At 40.5% G+C, this 19,117-nt stretch overlaps 1 protein-coding gene across 1 annotated transcript in view; it reads right to left on the bottom strand.

The window, feature by feature from the left end:
- Window positions 1-16,195, bottom strand: part of clic3 (chloride intracellular channel 3) — a 40,198-nt gene extending 24,003 nt beyond the window's left edge. The window contains exons 1-2 of the mRNA XM_061907939.1: window positions 16,028-16,195; window positions 15,864-15,949 (exon numbers count right to left, since the gene is read on the bottom strand). Of these exons, the coding sequence (XP_061763923.1) occupies window positions 15,864-15,914 (51 nt within the window). The 5' untranslated portion in view covers window positions 15,915-15,949; window positions 16,028-16,195. The remainder of the gene's footprint in view (window positions 1-15,863; window positions 15,950-16,027) is intronic.
- Between the last annotated feature and the right edge of the window lie 2,922 nt (window positions 16,196-19,117).

Here is a 19,117-nt window from a genome sequence, read left to right as displayed (position 1 = left end):
TTTTGGTGTGTGCATGTGACCAAAATGTCTGAAAGTGTTTTTTGGTGTGTGCTGGTGACCAAACTGTCTGAAAGTGTCTTTTGGTTTGTGTATGTGACCAAAATGTATGAAAGTGTCTTGTGGCGTGTGTATGTGACCAAAATGTCTGAAAGTGTTTTTTGGTGTGTGCATGTGACCAAACGGTCTGAAAGTGTCTTTTGGTGTGTGCGTGTGACCAAAATGTCTGAAAGTGTTTTTAGGTGTGTGCAAGTGACCAAAATGTCTGAAAGTGTCTTTTGGCGTGTGCTTGTAACCAAAATATCTGGAAGTGTGTTTTGGCTTGTGCATGAAACCAAAATGTCACAAAGTGTCTTTTGGCGTTTAAATGTGACCAAAATATCTGAAAGTGTCTTTTGGTGTGTGCATATGACCAAAATGTCTGAAAGTGTCTTTTGGCGTGTGCATGTGACCAAAATGTCTGAAAGTGTCTTATTGAGTGTGCAAGTGACCAAAATGTCTGAAAGTGTCTTTTGGCGTGTGCTTGTAACCAAAATATCTGGAAGTGTGTTTTGGCTTGTGCATGAAACCAAAATGTCAGAAAGTGTCTTTTGGCGTGTGCATGTGACCAAAATGTATGAAAGTATCCTGTGGCGTCTGTATGTGACCAAATTGTATGAAAGTATCTTGTGGCGTGTGTATGTGACCAAAATGTATGAAAGTGTGTTGTGGCGTGTGTATGTGACCAAAATGTCTGAAAGTGTTTTTTGGTGTGTGCATGTGACCAAAATGTCTGAAAGTGTTTTTTGGTGTGTGCTGGTGACCAAACTGTCTGAAAGTGTCTTTTGGTTAGTGTATGTGACCAAAATGTATGAAAGTGTCTTGTGGCGTGTGCATGTGACCAAAATGTCTGAAAGTGTTTTTTGGTGTGTGCATGTGACCAAAATGTCTGAAAGTGTTTTTTGGTGTGTGCTGGTGACCAAACTGTCTGAAAGTGTCTTTTGGTTAGTGTATGTGACCAAAATGTATGAAAGTGTCTTGTGGCGTGTGTATGTGACCAAAATGTCTGAAAGTGTTTTTTGGTGTGTGCATGTGACCAAACGGTCTGAAAGTGTCGTTTGGTGTGTGCGTGTGACCAAAATGTCTGAAAGTGTCTTTTGGCGTGTGTATGTGATAAAAATGTCTGAAAGTGTCTTTTTGTGTGTGCATGAAACCAAAATGTCACAAAGTGTCTTTTGGCGTTTAAATGTGACCAAAATATCTGAAAGTGTCTTTTGGTGTATGCATGTGACCAAAATGTCTGAAAGTGTATTTTGGCGTGTGCATGTGACCAAAATGTCTGAAAGTGTCTTTTTGAGTGTGCATGTGACCAAAATGTGTGACATTGTCTTTTGGCGTGTGTATGTGACCAAAATGTCTGACATTATCTTTTTGTGTTTGCATGTGACCAAAATGTCTGAAAGTGTCTTTTGGCGTGTGCATGTGACCAAAATGTATGAAAGTGTCTTTTTGAGTGTGCATGTGACCAAAATGTCTGAAAGTGTCTTGTGGTGTGTGTATGTGACCAAAATGTATGAAAGTGTCTTTTGGTGTGTGTATGTGACCAAAATGTCTGAAAGTGTCTTGTGGCGTGTGTATGTGACCAAAATGTCTGAAAGTGTTTTTTGGTGTGTGCATGTGACCAAACTGTCTGAAAGTGTATTTTGGTGTGTGTATGTGACCAAAATGTATGAAAGTATCCTGTGGCGTCTGTATGTGACCAAAATGTATGAAAGTATCTTGTGGCGTGTGTATGTGACCAAAATGTATGAAAGTGTGTTGTGGCGTGTGTATGTGACCAAAATGTCTGAAAGTGTTTTTTGGTGTGTGCATGTGACCAAAATGTCTGAAAGTGTTTTTTGGTGTGTGCTGGTGACCAAACTGTCTGAAAGTGTCTTTTGGTTTGTGTATGTGACCAAAATGTATGAAAGTGTCTTGTGGCGTGTGTATGTGACCAAAATGTCTGAAAGTGTTTTTTGGTGTGTGCATGTGACCAAACGGTCTGAAAGTGTCTTTTGGTGTGTGCGTGTGACCAAAATGTCTGAAAGTGTTTTTAGGTGTGTGCAAGTGACCAAAATGTCTGAAAGTGTCTTTTGGCGTGTGCTTGTAACCAAAATATCTGGAAGTGTGTTTTGGCTTGTGCATGAAACCAAAATGTCACAAAGTGTCTTTTGGCGTTTAAATGTGACCAAAATATCTGAAAGTGTCTTTTGGTGTGTGCATATGACCAAAATGTCTGAAAGTGTCTTTTGGCGTGTGCATGTGACCAAAATGTCTGAAAGTGTCTTATTGAGTGTGCAAGTGACCAAAATGTCTGAAAGTGTCTTTTGGCGTGTGCTTGTAACCAAAATATCTGGAAGTGTGTTTTGGCTTGTGCATGAAACCAAAATGTCAGAAAGTGTCTTTTGGCGTGTGCATGTGACCAAAATGTCTGAAAGTGTCTTTTTGAGTGTGTATGTGACCAAAATGTCTGACAGTATCTTTTTGTGTTTGCATGTGACCAAAATGTCTGAAAGTGTCTTTTGGCGTGTGCATGTGACCAAAATGTCTGAAAGTGTGTTTTTGATTGTGCATGTGACCAAAATGTCTGACATTGTCTTTTGGCGTGGGCATGTGACCAAAATGTCTGACATTGTCTTTTGGCGTGTGCATATGACCAAAATGTCTGACAGTATCTTTTTGTGTTTCCATGTGACCAAAATGTCTGAAAGTGTCTTTTGGCGTGTGTATGTGACAAAAATGTCTGAAAGTGTCTTTTGTGTGTGCATGTGACCAAAATGTCTGAAAGTGTCTTTTGGCGTGTGCATATGACCAAAATGTCTGACAGTATCTTTTTGTGTTTGCATGTGGCCAAAAGGTCTGAAAGTGTCTTTTGGCGTGTGTATGTGACCAAAATGTCTGGAAGTGTCTTTTGGTGTGTGCAAGAGACCAAAATGTCTGAAAGTGTCTTTTGGCGTGTATATGTAACCAAAATGTCTGAAAGTGTCTTTTGGTATGTGACTAAAATGTCTGAAAGTGTCTTTTGGCGTGTGTATGTGACAAAAATGTCTGAAAGTGTCTTTTGTGTGTGCATGTGACCAAAATGTCTGAAAGTGTCTTTTGGCGTGTGCATATGACCAAAATGTCTGACAGTATCTTTTTGTGTTTGCATGTGGCCAAAAGGTCTGAAAGTGTCTTTTGGCGTGTGTATGTGACCAAAATGTCTGGAAGTGTCTTTTGGTGTGTGCAAGAGACCAAAATGTCTGAAAGTGTCTTTTGGCGTGTATATGTAACCAAAATGTCTGAAAGTGTCTTTTGGTATGTGACTAAAATGTCTGAAAGTGTCTTTTGGCGTGTACATGTAACTAAAATATCTGAAAGTGTCTTTTGGTGTGTGCTTGTATCCAAAATATCTGGAAGTGTGTTTTGGCGTGTGCATGAAACCAAAATGTCACAAAGTGTCTTTTGGTGTGTGCATGTGACCAAAATGTCTGAAAGTTTTTTTTGGTGTGTGCATGTGACCAAAATGTCTGAACGTGTCTTTTGGCGTGTGCATGTGAACAAAATGTCTGAAAGTGTCTTTTGGCGTGTACATGTGACCAAAATGTCTAAAACTGTCTTTTGGCGTGTGACTAAAATGTATGGAAATGTCTTTTTGTGTGTGCATGTGATCAAAAATGTCTGAAAGTGTCTTTTTCTGTGTGCATGTGACCAACATGTCTAAAAGTGTCTTTTAGCGTGTGCAATTGACTAAAATGTATGAAAGTGTCTTTTAGCAGGTGCATGTGAACAAAATGTCTGGAAGTGTCTTTTTGTGTGTGCGTGAAACCAAAATGTCACAAAGTGTCTTTTGGCGTTTAAATGTGACGAAAATATCTGAAAGGGTCTTTTGGTGTGTGCATGTGACCAAAATGTCTGAAAGTGTATTTTGGCGTGTGCATGTGAGCAAAATGTCTGAAAGTGTCTTTTTGAGTGTGCATGGGACCAAAATGTCTGACATTGTCTTTTGGCGTGTGTATGTGACCAAAATGTCTGACAGTATCTTTTTGTGTTTGCATGTGACCAAAATGTCTGAAAGTGTCTTTTGGCGTGTGCATGTGACCAAAATGTATGAAAGTGTCTTTTTGAGTGTGCATGTGACCAAAATGTCTGGAAGTGTCTTGTGGCGTGTGTATGTGACCAAAATGTCTGAAAGTGTTTTTTGGTGTGTGCAAGGGACCAAAATGTCTGAAAGTGTCTTTTGGCGTGTGCTTGTAACCAAAATATCTGGAAGTGTGTTTTGGCATGTGCATGAAACCAAAATGTCACAAAGTGTCTTTTGGCGTTTAAATGTGACCAAAATATCTGAAAGTGTCTTTTGGTGTGTGCATGTGACCAAAATGTCTGAAAGTGTCTTTTGGCGTGTGCATGTGACCAAAATGTCTGAAAGTGTCTTTTTGAGTGTGCATGTGACCAAAATGTCTGAAAGTGTCTTTTGGTGTGTGCAAGTGACCAAAATGTCTGAAAGTGTCTTTTGGCGTGTGCTTGTAACCAAAATATCTGGAAGTGTGTTTTGGCTTGTGCATGAAACCAAAATGTCACAAAGTGTCTTTTGGCATTTAAATGTGACCAAAATGTCTGAAAGTGTCTTTTGGTGTGTGCATGTGACCAAAATGTCTGAAAGTGTCTTTTGGCGTGTGCATGTGACCAAAATGTCTGAAAGTGTCTTTTTGAGTATGCATGTGACCAAAATGTCTGACATTGTCTTTTGGCGTGTGTATGTGACCAAAATGTCTGACAGTATCTTTTTGTGTTTGCATGTGACCAAAATGTCTGAAAGTGTCTTTTGGCGTGTGCATGTGACCAAAATGTCTGAAAGTGTGTTTTTGATTGTGCATGTGACCAAAATGTCTGACATTGTCTTTTGGCGTGTGCATATGACCAAAATGTCTGACAGTATCTTTTTGTGTTTGCATGTGACCAAAATGTCTGAAAGTGTCTTTTGCCGTGTGTATGTGACAAAAATGTCTGAAAGTGTCTTTTGTGTGTGCATGTGACCAAAATGTCTGAAAGTGTCTTTTGGCGTGTGCATGTGACCAAAATGTCTGAAAGTGTCTTTTGGTGTGTGTATGTGACCAAAATGTATGAAAGTATCCTGTGGCGTGTGTATGTGACCAAAATGTATGAAAGTATCTTGTGGCGTGTGTATGTGACCAAAATGTATGAAAGTATCTTGTGGCGTGTGTATGTGACCAAAATGTCTGAAAGTGTTTTTTGGTGTGTGCATGTGACCAAACTGTCTGAAAGTGTCTTTTGGTGTGTGCATGTGACCAAAATGTCTGAAAGTGTCTTGTAGCGTGTGTATGTGACCAAAATGTCTGACATTGTCTTTCGGCGTGTGCATATGACCAAAATGTCTGAAAGTGTTTTTTGGTGTGTGCATGTGACCAAACTGTCTGAAAGTGTCTTTTGGTGTGTGCATGTGACCAAAATGTCTGAAAGTGTCTTTTGGCGTGTGCATGTGACCAAAATGTCTGAAAGTGTCTTTTTGAGTATGCATGTGACCAAAATGTCTGACATTGTCTTTTGGCGTGTGTATCTGACCAAAATGTCTGACAGTATCTTTTTGTGTTTGCATGTGACCAAAATGTCTGAAAGTGTCTTTTGGCGTGTGCTTGTAACCAAAATATCTGGAAGTGTGTTTTGGCTTGTGCATGAAACCAAAATGTCACAAAGTGTCTTTTGGCGTTTAAATGTGACCAAAATTTCTGAAAGTGTCTTTTGGTGTGTGCATGTGACCAAAATGTCTGAAAGTGTCTTTTGGCGTGTGCATGTGACCAAAATGTCTGAAAGTGTCTTTTTGAGTATGCATGTGACCAAAATGTCTGACATTGTCTTTTGGCGTGTGTATGTGACCAAAATGTCTGACAGTATCTTTTTGTGTTTGCATGTGACCAAAATGTCTGAAAGTGTCTTTTGGCGTGTGCATGTGACCAAAATGTCTGAAAGTGTCTTTTTGAGTGTGCATGGGACCAAAATGTCTGACATTGTCTTTTGGCGTGTGTATGTGACCAAAATGTCTGACAGTATCTTTTTGTGTTTGCATGTGACCAAAATGTCTGAAAGTGTCTTTTGGCGTGTGCATGTGACCAAAATGTCTGAAAGTGTCTTTTTGAGTGTGCATGTGACCAAAATGTCTGGAAGTGTCTTGTGGCGTGTGTATGTGACCAAAATGTCTGAAAGTGTTTTTTGGTGTGTGCAAGGGACCAAAATGTCGGAAAGTGTCTTTTGGCGTGTGCTTGTAACCAAAATATCTGGAAGTGTGTTTTGGCATGTGCATGAAACCAAAATGTCACAAAGTGTCTTTTGGCGTTTAAATGTGACCAAAATATCTGAAAGTGTCTTTTGGTGTGTGCATGTGACCAAAATGTCTGAAAGTGTCTTTTGGCGTGTGCATGTGACCAAAATGTATGAAAGTGTCTTTTTGAGTGTGCATGTGACCAAAATGTCTGAAAGTGTCTTTTGGTGTGTGCAAGTGACCAAAATGTCTGAAAGTGTCTTTTGGCGTGTGCTTGTAACCAAAATATCTGGAAGTGTGTTTTGGCTTGTGCATGAAACCAAAATGTCACAAAGTGTCTTTTGGCGTTTAAATGTGACCAAAATTTCTGAAAGTGTCTTTTGGCGTGTGCATGTGACCAAAATGTCTGAAAGTGTCTTTTTGAGTATGCATGTGACCAAAATGTCTGACATTGTCTTTTGGCGTGTGTATCTGACCAAAATGTCTGACAGTATCTTTTTGTGTTTGCATGTGACCAAAATGTCTGAAAGTGTCTTTTGGCGTGTGCTTGTAACCAAAATATCTGGAAGTGTGTTTTGGCTTGTGCATGAAACCAAAATGTCACAAAGTGTCTTTTGGCGTTTAAATGTGACCAAAATTTCTGAAAGTGTCTTTTGGTGTGTGCATGTGACCAAAATGTCTGAAAGTGTCTTTTGGCGTGTGCATGTGACCAAAATGTCTGAAAGTGTCTTTTTGAGTATGCATGTGACCAAAATGTCTGACATTGTCTTTTGGCGTGTGTATGTGACCAAAATGTCTGACAGTATCTTTTTGTGTTTGCATGTGACCAAAATGTCTGAAAGTGTCTTTTGGCGTGTGCATGTGACCAAAATGTCTGAAAGTGTGTTTTTGATTGTGCATGTGACCAAAATGTCTGACATTGTCTTTTGGCGTGGGCATGTGACCAAAATGTCTGACATTGTCTTTTGGCGTGTGCATATGACCAAAATGTCTGACAGTATCTTTTTGTGTTTGCATGTGACCAAAATGTCTGAAAGTGTCTTTTGGCGTGTGTATGTGACAAAAATGTCTGAAAGTGTCTTTTGTGTGTGCATGTGACCAAAATGTCTGAAAGTGTCTTTTGGCGTGTGCATGTGACCAAAATGTCTGAAAGTGTCTTTTGGTGTGTGTATGTGACCAAAATGTATGAAAGTATCCTGTGGCGTGTGTATGTGACCAAAATGTATGAAAGTATCTTGTGGCGTGTGTATGTGACCAAAATGTCTGAAAGTGTTTTTTGGTGTGTGCATGTGACCAAACTGTCTGAAAGTGTCTTTTGGTGTGTGCATGTGACCAAAATGTCTGAAAGTGTCTTGTGGCGTGTGTATGTGACCAAAATGTCTGACATTGTTTTTCGGCGTGTGCATATGACCAAAATGTCTGAAAGTGTTTTTTGGTGTGTGCATGTGACCGAACTGTCTGAAAGTGTCTTTTGGTTTGTGTATGTGACCAAAATGTATGAAAGTGTCTTGTGGCGTGTGTATGTGACCAAAATGTCTGGAAGTGTTTCTTGGTGTGTGCATGTGACCAAACTGTCTGAAAGTGTCTTTTGGTGTGTGCATGTGACTAAAATGTCTGAAAGTGTCTTGTGGCGTGTGTATGTGACCAAAATGTCTGACATTGTCTTTCGGCGAGTGCATATGACCAAAATGTCTGACAGTATCTTTTTGTGTTTGCATGTGGCCAAAATGTCTGAAAGTGTCTTTTGGCGTGTGTATGACCAAAATGTCTGAAAGTGTCTTTTGTGTGTGCATGTGACCAAAATGTCTGAAAGTGTCTTTCGGCGTGTGCATGTGACCAAAATGTCTGAAAGTGTCTTTTTGAGTGTGCATGGGACCTAAATGTCTGACATTGTCTGTTGGCGTGTGTATGTGACCAAAATGTCTGACAGTATCTTTTTGTGTTTGCATGTGACCAAAATGTCTGAAAGTGTCTTTTGGCATGTGCATGTGACCAAAATGTCTGAAAGTGTGTTTTTGATTGTGCATGTGACCAAAATGTCTGACATTGTCTTTTGGCGTGGGCATGTGACCAAAATGTCTGAAAGTGTGTTTTTGAGTGTGCATGTGACCAAAATGTCTGACATTGTCTTTTGGCGTGTGCATATGACCAAAATGTCTGACAGTATCTTTTTGTGTTTGCATGTGACCAAAATGTCTGAAAGTGTCTTTTCGCGTGTGTATGTGACAAAAATGTCTGAAAATGTCTTTTGTGTGTGCATGTGACCAAACTGTCTGAAACTGTCTTTTGGTGTGTGCATGTGACCAAAATGTATGAAAGTATCCTGTGGCGTGTGTATGTGACCAAAATGTATGAAAGTATCTTGTGGCGTGAGTATGTGACCAAAATGTGTGAAAGTATCTTGTGGCGTGTGTATGTGACCAAAATGTCTGAAAGTGTTTTTTGGTGTGTGCATGTGACCAAACTGTCTGAAACTGTCTTTTGGTGTGTGCATGTGACCAAAATGTCTGAAAGTGTCTTGTGGCGTGTGTATGTGACCAAAATGTCTGACATTGTCTTTCGGCGTGTGCATATGACCAAAATGTCTGAATGTGTTTTTTGGTGTGTGCATGTGACCAACCTGTCTGAAAGTGTCTTTTGGTTTGTGTATGTGACCAAAATGTATGAAAGTGTCTTGTGGCGTGTGTATGTGACCAAAATGTCTGAAAGTGTTTCTTGGTGTGTGCATGTGACCAAACTGTCTGAAAGTGTCTTTTGGTGTGTGCATGTGACCAAAATGTCTGAAAGTGTCTTGTGGCGTGTGTATATGACCAAAATGTCTGACAGTATCTTTTTGTGTTTGCATGTGGCCAAAATGTCTGAAAGTGTCTTTTGGCGTGTGTATGTGACCAAAATGTCTGAAAGTGTCTTTTGTGTGTGCATGTGACCAAAATGTCTGAAAGTGTCTTTCGGCGTGTGCCTGTGACCAAAATGTCTGAAAGTGTCTTTTGGCGTGTGTATGTGACCAAAATGTCTGATATTGTCTTTTGGCGTGTGCATCTGACCAAAATGTCTGACCGTATCTTTTTGTGTTTGCATGTGACCAAAATGTCTGAAAGTGTCTTTTGGCGTGTGTATGTGATAAAAATGTCTGAAAGTGTCTTTTTGTGTGTGCATGAAACCAAAATGTCACAAAGTGTCTTTTGGCGTTTAAATGTGACCAAAATATCTGAAAGTGTCTTTTGGTGTATGCATGTGACCAAAATGTCTGAAAGTGTATTTTGGCGTGTGCATGTGACCAAAATGTCTGAAAGTGTCTTTTTGAGTGTGCATGTGACCAAAATGTCTGACATTGTCTTTTGGCGTGTGTATGTGACCAAAATGTCTGACAGTATCTTTTTGTGTTTGCATGTGACCAAAATGTCTGAAAGTGTCTTTTGGCGTGTGCATGTGACCAAAATGTATGAAAGTGTCTTTTTGAGTGTGCATGTGACCAAAATGTCTGGAAGTGTCTTGTGGCGTGTGTATGTGACCAAAATGTCTGAAAGTGTTTTTTGGTGTGTGCAAGGGACCAAAATGTCTGAAAGTGTCTTTTGGCGTGTGCTTGTAACCAAAATATCTGGAAGTGTGTTTTGGCTTGTGCATGAAACCAAAATGTCACAAAGTGTCTTTTGGCGTTTAAATGTGACCAAAATATCTGAAAGTGTCTTTTGGTGTGTGCATGTGACCAAAATGTCTGAAAGTGTCTTTTGGCGTGTGCATGTGACCAAAATGTCTGAAAGTGTCTTTTTGAGTGTGCATGTGACCAAAATGTCTGAAAGTGTCTTTTGGTGTGTGCAAGTGACCAAAATGTCTGAAAGTGTCTTTTGGCGTGTGCTTGTAACCAAAATATCTGGAAGTGTGTTTTGGCTTGTGCATGAAACCAAAATGTCACAAAGTGTCTTTTGGCATTTAAATGTGACCAAAATGTCTGAAAGTGTCTTTTGGTGTGTGCATGTGACCAAAATGTCTGAAAGTGTCTTTTGGCGTGTGCATGTGACCAAAATGTCTGAAAGTGTCTTTTTGAGTATGCATGTGACCAAAATGTCTGACATTGTCTTTTGGCGTGTGTATGTGACCAAAATGTCTGACAGTATCTTTTTGTGTTTGCATGTGACCAAAATGTCTGAAAGTGTCTTTTGGCGTGTGCATGTGACCAAAATGTCTGAAAGTGTGTTTTTGATTGTGCATGTGACCAAAATGTCTGACATTGTCTTTTGGCGTGTGCATATGACCAAAATGTCTGACAGTATCTTTTTGTGTTTGCATGTGACCAAAATGTCTGAAAGTGTCTTTTGCCGTGTGTATGTGACAAAAATGTCTGAAAGTGTCTTTTGTGTGTGCATGTGACCAAAATGTCTGAAAGTGTCTTTTGGCGTGTGCATGTGACCAAAATGTCTGAAAGTGTCTTTTGGTGTGTGTATGTGACCAAAATGTATGAAAGTATCCTGTGGCGTGTGTATGTGACCAAAATGTATGAAAGTATCTTGTGGCGTGTGTATGTGACCAAAATGTATGAAAGTATCTTGTGGCGTGTGTATGTGACCAAAATGTCTGAAAGTGTTTTTTGGTGTGTGCATGTGACCAAACTGTCTGAAAGTGTCTTTTGGTGTGTGCATGTGACCAAAATGTCTGAAAGTGTCTTGTAGCGTGTGTATGTGACCAAAATGTCTGACATTGTCTTTCGGCGTGTGCATATGACCAAAATGTCTGAAAGTGTTTTTTGGTGTGTGCATGTGACCAAACTGTCTGAAAGTGTCTTTTGGTTTGTGTATGTGACCAAAATGTATGAAAGTGTCTTGTGGCCCGTGTATGTGACCAAAATGTCTGAAAGTGTTTCTTGGTGTGTGCATGTGACCAAACTGTCTGAAAGTGTCTTTTGGTGTGTGCATGTGACCAAAATGTCTGAAAGTGTCTTGTGGCGTGTGTATGTGACCAAAATGTCTGACATTGTCTTTCGGCGAGTGCATATGACCAAAATGTCTGACAGTATCTTTTTGTGTTTCCATGTGGCCAAAATGTCTGAAAGTGTCTTTTGGCGTGTGTATGACCAAAATGTCTGAAAGTGTCTTTTGTGTGTGCATGTGACCAAAATGTCTCAAAGTGTCTTTCGGCGTGTGCATGTGACCAAAATGTCTGAAAGTGTCTTTTTGAGTGTGCATGGGACCAAAATGTCTGACATTGTCTGTTGGCGTGTGTATGTGACCAAAATGTCTGACAGTATCTTTTTGTGTTTGCATGTGACCAAAATGTCTGAAAGTGTCTTTTGGCGTGTGCATGTGACCAAAATGTCTGAAAGTGTGTTTTTGATTGTGCATGCGACCAAAATGTCTGACATTGTCTTTTGGCGTGGGCATGTGACCAAAATGTCTGACATTGTCTTTTGGCGTGTGCATATGACCAAAATGTCTGACAGTATCTTTTTGTGTTTGCATGTGACCAAAATGTATGAAAGTGTCTTTTGGTGTGTGCATGTGACCAAAATGTCTGAAAGTGTCTTGTGGCGTGTGTATGTGACCAAAATGTCTGACATTGTCTTTCGGCGTGTGCATATGACCAAAATGTCTGAAAGATTTTTTTGGTGTGTGCATGTGACCAAACTGTCTGAAAGTGTCTTTTGGTTTGTGTATGTGACCAAAATGTATGAAAATGTCTTGTGGCATGTGTATGTGACCAAAATGTCTGAAGGTGTTTCTTGGTGTGTGCATGTGACCAAACTGTCTGAAAGTGTCTTTTGGTGTGTGCATGTGACCAAAATGTCTGAAAGTGTCTTGTGGCGTGTGCATGTGACCAAAATGTCTGACATTGTCTTTCGGCGAGTGCATATGACCAAAATGTCTGACAGTATCTTTTTGTGTTTGCATGTGGCCAAAATGTCTGAAAGTGTCTTTTGGCGTGTGTATGTGACCAAAATGTCTGAAAGTGTCTTTTGTGTGTGCATGTGACCAAAATGTCTGAAAGTGTCTTTCGGCGTGTGCATGTGACCAAAATGTCTGAAAGTGTCTTTTGGCGTGTGTATGTGACCAAAATGTCTGATATTGTCTTTTGGCGTGTGCATCTGACCAAAATGTCTGACAGTATCTTTTTGTGTTTGCATGTGACCAAAATGTCTGAAAGTGTCTTTTGGCGTGTGTATGTGATAAAAATGTCTGAAAGTGTCTTTTTGTGTGTGCATGAAACCAAAATGTCACAAAGTGTCTTTTGGCGTTTAAATGTGACCAAAATATCTGAAAGTTTCTTTTGGTGTATGCATGTGACCAAAATGTCTGAAAGTGTATTTTGGCGTGTGTATTTGACCAAAATGTCTGAAAGTGTCTTTTGGCGTTTGCATGTGACCAAAATGTCTGACAGTGTCTTTTGGCGTGTACGTGTGACCAAAATGTCGGAAAGTGTCTTCTGGTGTGTGCTTGTAACCAAAATATCTGGAAGTGTGTTTTGGCATGTACATGTGACCAAAATGTGTGAAAGTGTCTTTTGGCGTGTGCATTTGACAAAATGTATGAAAGTGTCTTTTGGTGTGTGCATGTAACCAAAATATCCGAAAGTGTCTTTAGCGTGTGCATACGAGCAAAATGTTTGAAAGTGTCTTTTGGCGTGTGCATTTGACAAAATGTATGAAAGTGTCTTTTGGTGTATGCATGTAACCAAAATGTCCGAAAGTGTCTTTTAGCGTGTGCATGTGACCAAAATGTTTGAAAGTGTCTTTTAGCGTGTGCATGTGACCAAAATGTTTGAAAGTGTCTTTTGGCGTGTGCAGTTGACTAAAAGGTCTGAAAGTGTCTTTTGCGGTGTGCATGTGGCCAAAATGTCTGAAAGTGTCTTTTGGCGTGTGTATGTGACCAAAATGTCTGAAAGTGTCTTTTGTGTGTGCATGTGACCAAAATGTCTGAAAGTGTCTTTCGGCGTGTGCGTGTGACCAAAATGTCTGAAAGTGTCTTTTGGCGTGTGTATGTGACCAAAATGTCTGATATTGTCTTTTGGCGTGTGCATCTGACCAAAACGTCTGACAGTATCTTTTTGTGTTTGCATGTGGCCAAAATGTCTGAAAGTGTCTTTTGGCGTGTGTATGTGACCAAAATGTCTGAAAGTGTCTTTTGTGTGTGCATGTGACCAAAATGTCTGAAAGTGTCTTTCGGCGTGTGCATGTGACCAAAATGTCTGAAAGTGTCTTTTGGCGTGTGTATGTGACCAAAATGTCTGATATTGTCTTTTGGCGTGTGCATCTGACCAAAATGTCTGACAGTATCTTTTTGTGTTTGCATGTGACCAAAATGTCTGAAAGTGTCTTTTGGCATGTGTATGTGATAAAAATGTCTGAAAGTGTCATTTTGTGTGTGCATGAAACCAAAATGTCACAAAGTGTCTTTTGGCGTTTAAATGTGACCAATATATCTGAAAGTGTCTTTTGGTGTATGCATGTGACCAAAATGTCTGAAAGTGTATTTTGGCGTGTGTATTTGACCAAAATGTCTGAAAGTGTCTTTTGGCGTTTGCATGTGACCAAAATGTCTGACAGTGTCTTTTGGCGTGTACGTGTGACCAAAATGTCGGAAAGTGTCTTCTGGTGTGTGCTTGTAACCAAAATATCTGGAAGTGTGTTTTGGCATGTACATGTGACCAAAATGTGTGAAAGTGTCTTTTGGCGTGTGCATTTGACAAAATGTATGAAAGTGTCTTTTGGTGTGTGCATGTAACCAAAATATCCGAAAGTGTCTTTAGCGTGTGCATATGACCAAAATGTTTGAAAGTGTCTTTTGGCGTGTGCATTTGACAAAATGTATGAAAGTGTCTTTTGGTGTATGCATGTAACCAAAATGTCCGAAAGTGTCTTTTAGCGTGTGCATGTGACCAAAATGTTTGAAAGTGTCTTTTAGCGTGTGCATGTGACCAAAATGTTTGAAAGTGTCTTTTGGCGTGTGCAGTTGACTAAAAGGTCTGAAAGTGTCTTTTGCGGTGTGCATGTGGCCAAAATGTCTGAAAGTGTCTTTTGGCGTGTGTATGTGACCAAAATGTCTGAAAGTGTCTTTTGTGTGTGCATGTGACCAAAATGTCTCAAAGTGTCTTTCGGCGTGAGCATGTGACCAAAATGTCTGAAAGTGTCTTTTGGCGTGTGTATGTGACCAAAATGTCTGATATTGTCTTTTGACGTGTGCATCCGACCAAAATGTCTGACAGTATCTTTTTGTGTTTGCATGTGACCAAAATGTCTGAAAGTGTCTTTTGGCGTGTGTATGTGATAAAAATGTCTGAAAGTGTCTTTTTGTGTGTGCATGAAACCAAAATGTCACAAAGTGTCTTTTGGCGTTTAAATGTGACCAAAATATCTGAAAGTGTCTTTTGGTGTATGCATGTGACCAAAATGTCTGAAAGTGTATTTTGGCGTGTGTATTTGACCAAAATGTCTGAAAGTGTCTTTTGGCGTTTGCATGTGACCAAAATGTCTGACAGTGTCTTTTGGCGTGTACGTGTGACCAAAATGTCGGAAAGTGTCTTCTAGTGTGTGCTTGTAACCAAAATATCTGGAAGTGTGTTTTGGCATGTACATGTGACCAAAATGTGTGAAAGTGTCTTTTGGCGTGTGCATTTGACAAAATGTATGAAAGTGTCTTTTGGTGTGTGCATGTAACCAAAATATCCGAAAGTGTCTTTAGCGTGTGCATATGACCAAAATGTTTGAAAGTGTCTTTTGGCGTGTGCATTTGGCAAAATGTATGAAAGTGTCTTTTGGTGTATGCATGTAACCAAAATGTCCGAAGGTGTCTTTTAGCGTGTGCATGTGACCAAAATGTTTGAAAGTGTCTTTTAGCGTGTGCATGTGACCAAAATGTTTGAAAGTGTCTTTTGGCGTGTGCAGTTGACTAAAAGGTCTGAAAGTGTCTTTTGCGGTGTGCATGTAACCAAAATGTCCGAAAGTGTCTTTTAGCGTGTGCATGTGACCAAAATGTTTGAAAGTGTCTTTTAGCGTGTGCATGTGACCAAAATGTTTGAAAGTGTCTTTTGGCGTGTGCAGTTGACTAAAACGTCTGAAAGTGTCTTTTGGCGTGTGCAGTTGACTAAAATGTCTGAAAGTGTCTTTTTGAGTGTGCATGTGACCAAAATGTCTGAAAGTGTCTTTTTGAGTGTGCATGTGACCAAAATGTCTGAAAGTGTCTTTTGGCGTGTGCAGTTGACTAAAAGGTCTGAAAGTGTCTTTTGCGGTGTGCATGTAACCAAAATGTCTGAAAGTGTCTTTTAGCGTGTCCAGTTGACTAAAATGTCTGAAAGTGTCTTTTGGCATGTTCATGGGACCAAAGCGTGCGGCATCCTGCCGAGCCGGCTCCACTCTCAGACCTTCTTCGTGTCCCACATCTGAGGAATGTCGTGTGCAGACTCTTCACGCCCACATTGGAGACATGACGACATTTGAGACATGACCAGGTCACATAAAAAAAAACAACCTACTTTCTATGTAGTCATTTGTTTGTTTTTACTCGTCACCACGGTTGTCAACAATGCGTTTGATGTTTCCCGTTCGGCCGCCAAAGCACCCAAAGAAGATCAGGAAAATATGGACATGAAATCCAAGCGGCCCCACCTTGACAAAGAGTTCAATCTTGGGGACATCCGCCTCCCTTTTGAGCTCCATCTGTCCCCTCTGAATGCCGAATTCTTCTGTTGTGGCTGCAAAAAATAAAGAGCGGTGTCCATTGCAAATATTTTTAAGACACAGCAAGTGTCTTCTTCTAAAGTGGTACTCACAGTGGAAGTCACTCTCAGCACGGGTCTTTGGATTTGTACTCCGCCTGATTGAAATGTGATGTTCCGGCCGCACTTCCCCGTCCTCGAGTCCTCGGTCGGTCCTCTGCAGGTATTTGGAGGGTGTTGCACCACACCTGGCGAGCCGCTCCGCCTCCCAGTCTTACCAGTCCGACCAGTCAGTCTGGATCGCTCCTTGTGGGCCTTCCAGCAGTTTCTTTCTTAAAAAAAAAAAAAATCCAAAAACCTCTGCATTGGTGTCTGTGGAGAAGGGCGTGGCCCGCACGTTCCCTGCGGGCGGGCACAGGTGAGTGGATACCTCAGCTGGAACGAGTTATCTAATCACCTGTTCCTTTATTTGGCAGCGCTGGAGACCATGAGGCAGAGGGGGAGTGACAAGAAAGAGGCAGAGGGATGAAAAGTAATAGTGATATTTGTAAAAGGAGAAATAACACTGTGTTAAAACTCTGTAACTGGCAGTGGTGTGGTCCTGTCTAACTTGACGAACACGGGGGGAGAGGAGGAAACGTCCACAGTGTCATAACTTCGACAAATACAAACCCCGTTTCCATATGAGTTGGGAAATTGTGTTAGATTTAAATATAAACGGAATACAATGATTTGCAAATCATTTTCAACCCATATTCAGTTGAATATGCTACAAAGACAGCATATTTGATGTTCAAACTGATGAAAAAAATGTTTTGGGGCGAATAATCATTAACTTTAGAATTTGATGCCAGCAACACGTGACAAAGAAGTTGGGAAAGGTGGCAATAAATACTGATAAAGTTGAGGAATGCTCATCAAAACACTTATATGGAACATCCCACAGGATGTTAAGCCGGTTGGATGTACTGCCAAATTCTTAGAAGTGCCTTATGATAGAAAAATAAACGTTCAAATCACAGGCAACATCTCTGGTGGACATTCCTGCAGTTATCATACCTAATGCACACTCCCTCAAAACTTGCGACATCTGTGGCATTTTGCTGTGCGATAAAACTGCGCATTTCAGAGTGACCTTTAATTGCGGGTAGCCCAAGGCACACCTGTACAATCATCATGTTGTTTAATCAGCACCTTGATGTGCCACACCTGTGAGGTGAGAGGGATTATCTTGGCAAAGAAGAAATGCTCACTAACACAGATTTAGACAGATTTGTGAACAATATTTGAGTAATAGGTCTTGTGACTATTAAAAGTACAAACCCCGTTTCCATATGAGTTGGGAAATTGTGTTAGATGTAAATATAAACGGAATACAATGATTTGCAAATCCTTTTCAACCCATATTCAGTTGAATATGCTACAAAGACAACATATTTGATGTTCAAACTGACAGACATTTTTTTTCTTTGCAAATAATCATCAACTTTAGAATTTGATGCCAGCAACATGTGACAAAGAAGTTGGGAAAGGTGGCAATAAATACTGATAAAGTTGAGGAATGCTCATCAAACACTTATGTGGAACATCCCACAGGTGTGCAGGCTAATTGGGAACAGGTGGGTGCCATGATTGGGTATAAAAACAGCTTCCCAAAAAATGCTCAGTCTTTCACAAGAAAGGATGGGGCGAGGTACACCCCTTTGTCCACAACTGCGTGAGCAAATAGTCAAACAGTTTAAGAACAACGTTTCTCAAAGTGCAATTGCAAGAAATTTTGGGATTTCAACGTCTACTGTCCATAATATCATCAAAAGTTTCCGAGAATCTGGAGATATCACTCCACATAAGCGGCATGGCTGGAAACCAACATTGAATGACCGTGACCTTCGATCTCTCAGATAGCACTGTATCAAAAACCGACATCAATCTCTAAAGAATATCACCACATGGGCTCAGGAACACTTCAGAAAACCACTGTCATTAAATACAGTTTGTCGCTACATCTGTTAAAGCTCTACTATGCATTTATCAACAACATCCAGAAACGCCGCCTGCTTGTCCGGGCCCGAGATTATCTAAGATAGACTGATGTAAAGTGGAAAAGTGTTCTTTGGTCTGACGAGTCCACATTTCAAATTGTTTATGGAAATTTTCGACATTGTGTCATCTGGACCAAAGGGGAAGCGAACCATCCAGACTGTTATCGACGCAAAGTTGAAAAGCCAGCATCTGTGATGGTATGGGGGTGCATTACTGCCCAAGGCATGGGTAACTTACACATCTGTGAAGGCACCATTAATACTGAAAGGTACATACAGGTTTTGGAACAACATATACTGCCATCTAAGTGCCGTCTTTTTCATGGACGCCCCTGCTTATTTCAGCAAGACAATGCCAAGCCACATTCAGCACGTGTCACAACAGCCTGGCTTCGTAAAAAAAAGAGTGCGGGTACTTTCCTGGCCCGCCTGCAGTCCAGACCTGTCTCCCATCGAAAATGTGTGGCGCATTATGAAGCGTAAAATACGACAGCGGAGACCCCGGACTGTTGAATGACTGAAGCTCTACATAAAACAAGAATGGGAAATAATTCCACTTTCAAAGCTTCAATAATTAATGTTCTCAGTTCCCAAATGTTTATTGAGTGTTGTTAAAAGAAAAGGTGATGTAACACAGTGGTGAACATGCCCTTTCCCAACTACTTTGGCACGTGTTGCAGCCATGAAATTCTAAGTTAATTATTATTTGCAAAAAAAAAAGAAGTTTATCAGTTTGAACATCAAATATCTTGTCTTTGTAGCATATTCAATTGAATATGGGTTGAAAAGGATTTGCAAATCATTGTATTCCGTTTATATTTACATCTGACATAATTTCCCAACTCATAAGGAAACGGGTTTTGTAAGTTAATCCGTTTTTTGGGAGGAATTGAGGGGAATATTATGATGCGTTCAAGGGTCTTATAGCTTAAGGGAAGAAGCTGTTACAGAACCTGGAGGTTATGCTACGGAGGCTGCGGAACCTCTTTCCAGAGTCCAGCAGTGAAAACAGTCCTTGGTGGGGGGTGAAAGGAGTCTCTACAGATTTTCTGAGCCCTGGTCAGGCAGCGGCTTTTTGCAATTTCCCGGCTAGGAGGAAAAAGGGTCCTGATGACGTTTCTCGCCGTCCTCACCCCTATCTGTGAAGACTTCCAGTCTGGGG

Source organism: Nerophis ophidion, linkage group LG08 (assembly GCF_033978795.1).
Source record: "Nerophis ophidion isolate RoL-2023_Sa linkage group LG08, RoL_Noph_v1.0, whole genome shotgun sequence".
NCBI lineage: Eukaryota > Metazoa > Chordata > Actinopteri > Syngnathiformes > Syngnathidae > Nerophis > Nerophis ophidion.
Note: the sequence above shows the minus strand (reverse complement) of the source record. Positions and strands in the feature narration are given on the sequence as shown.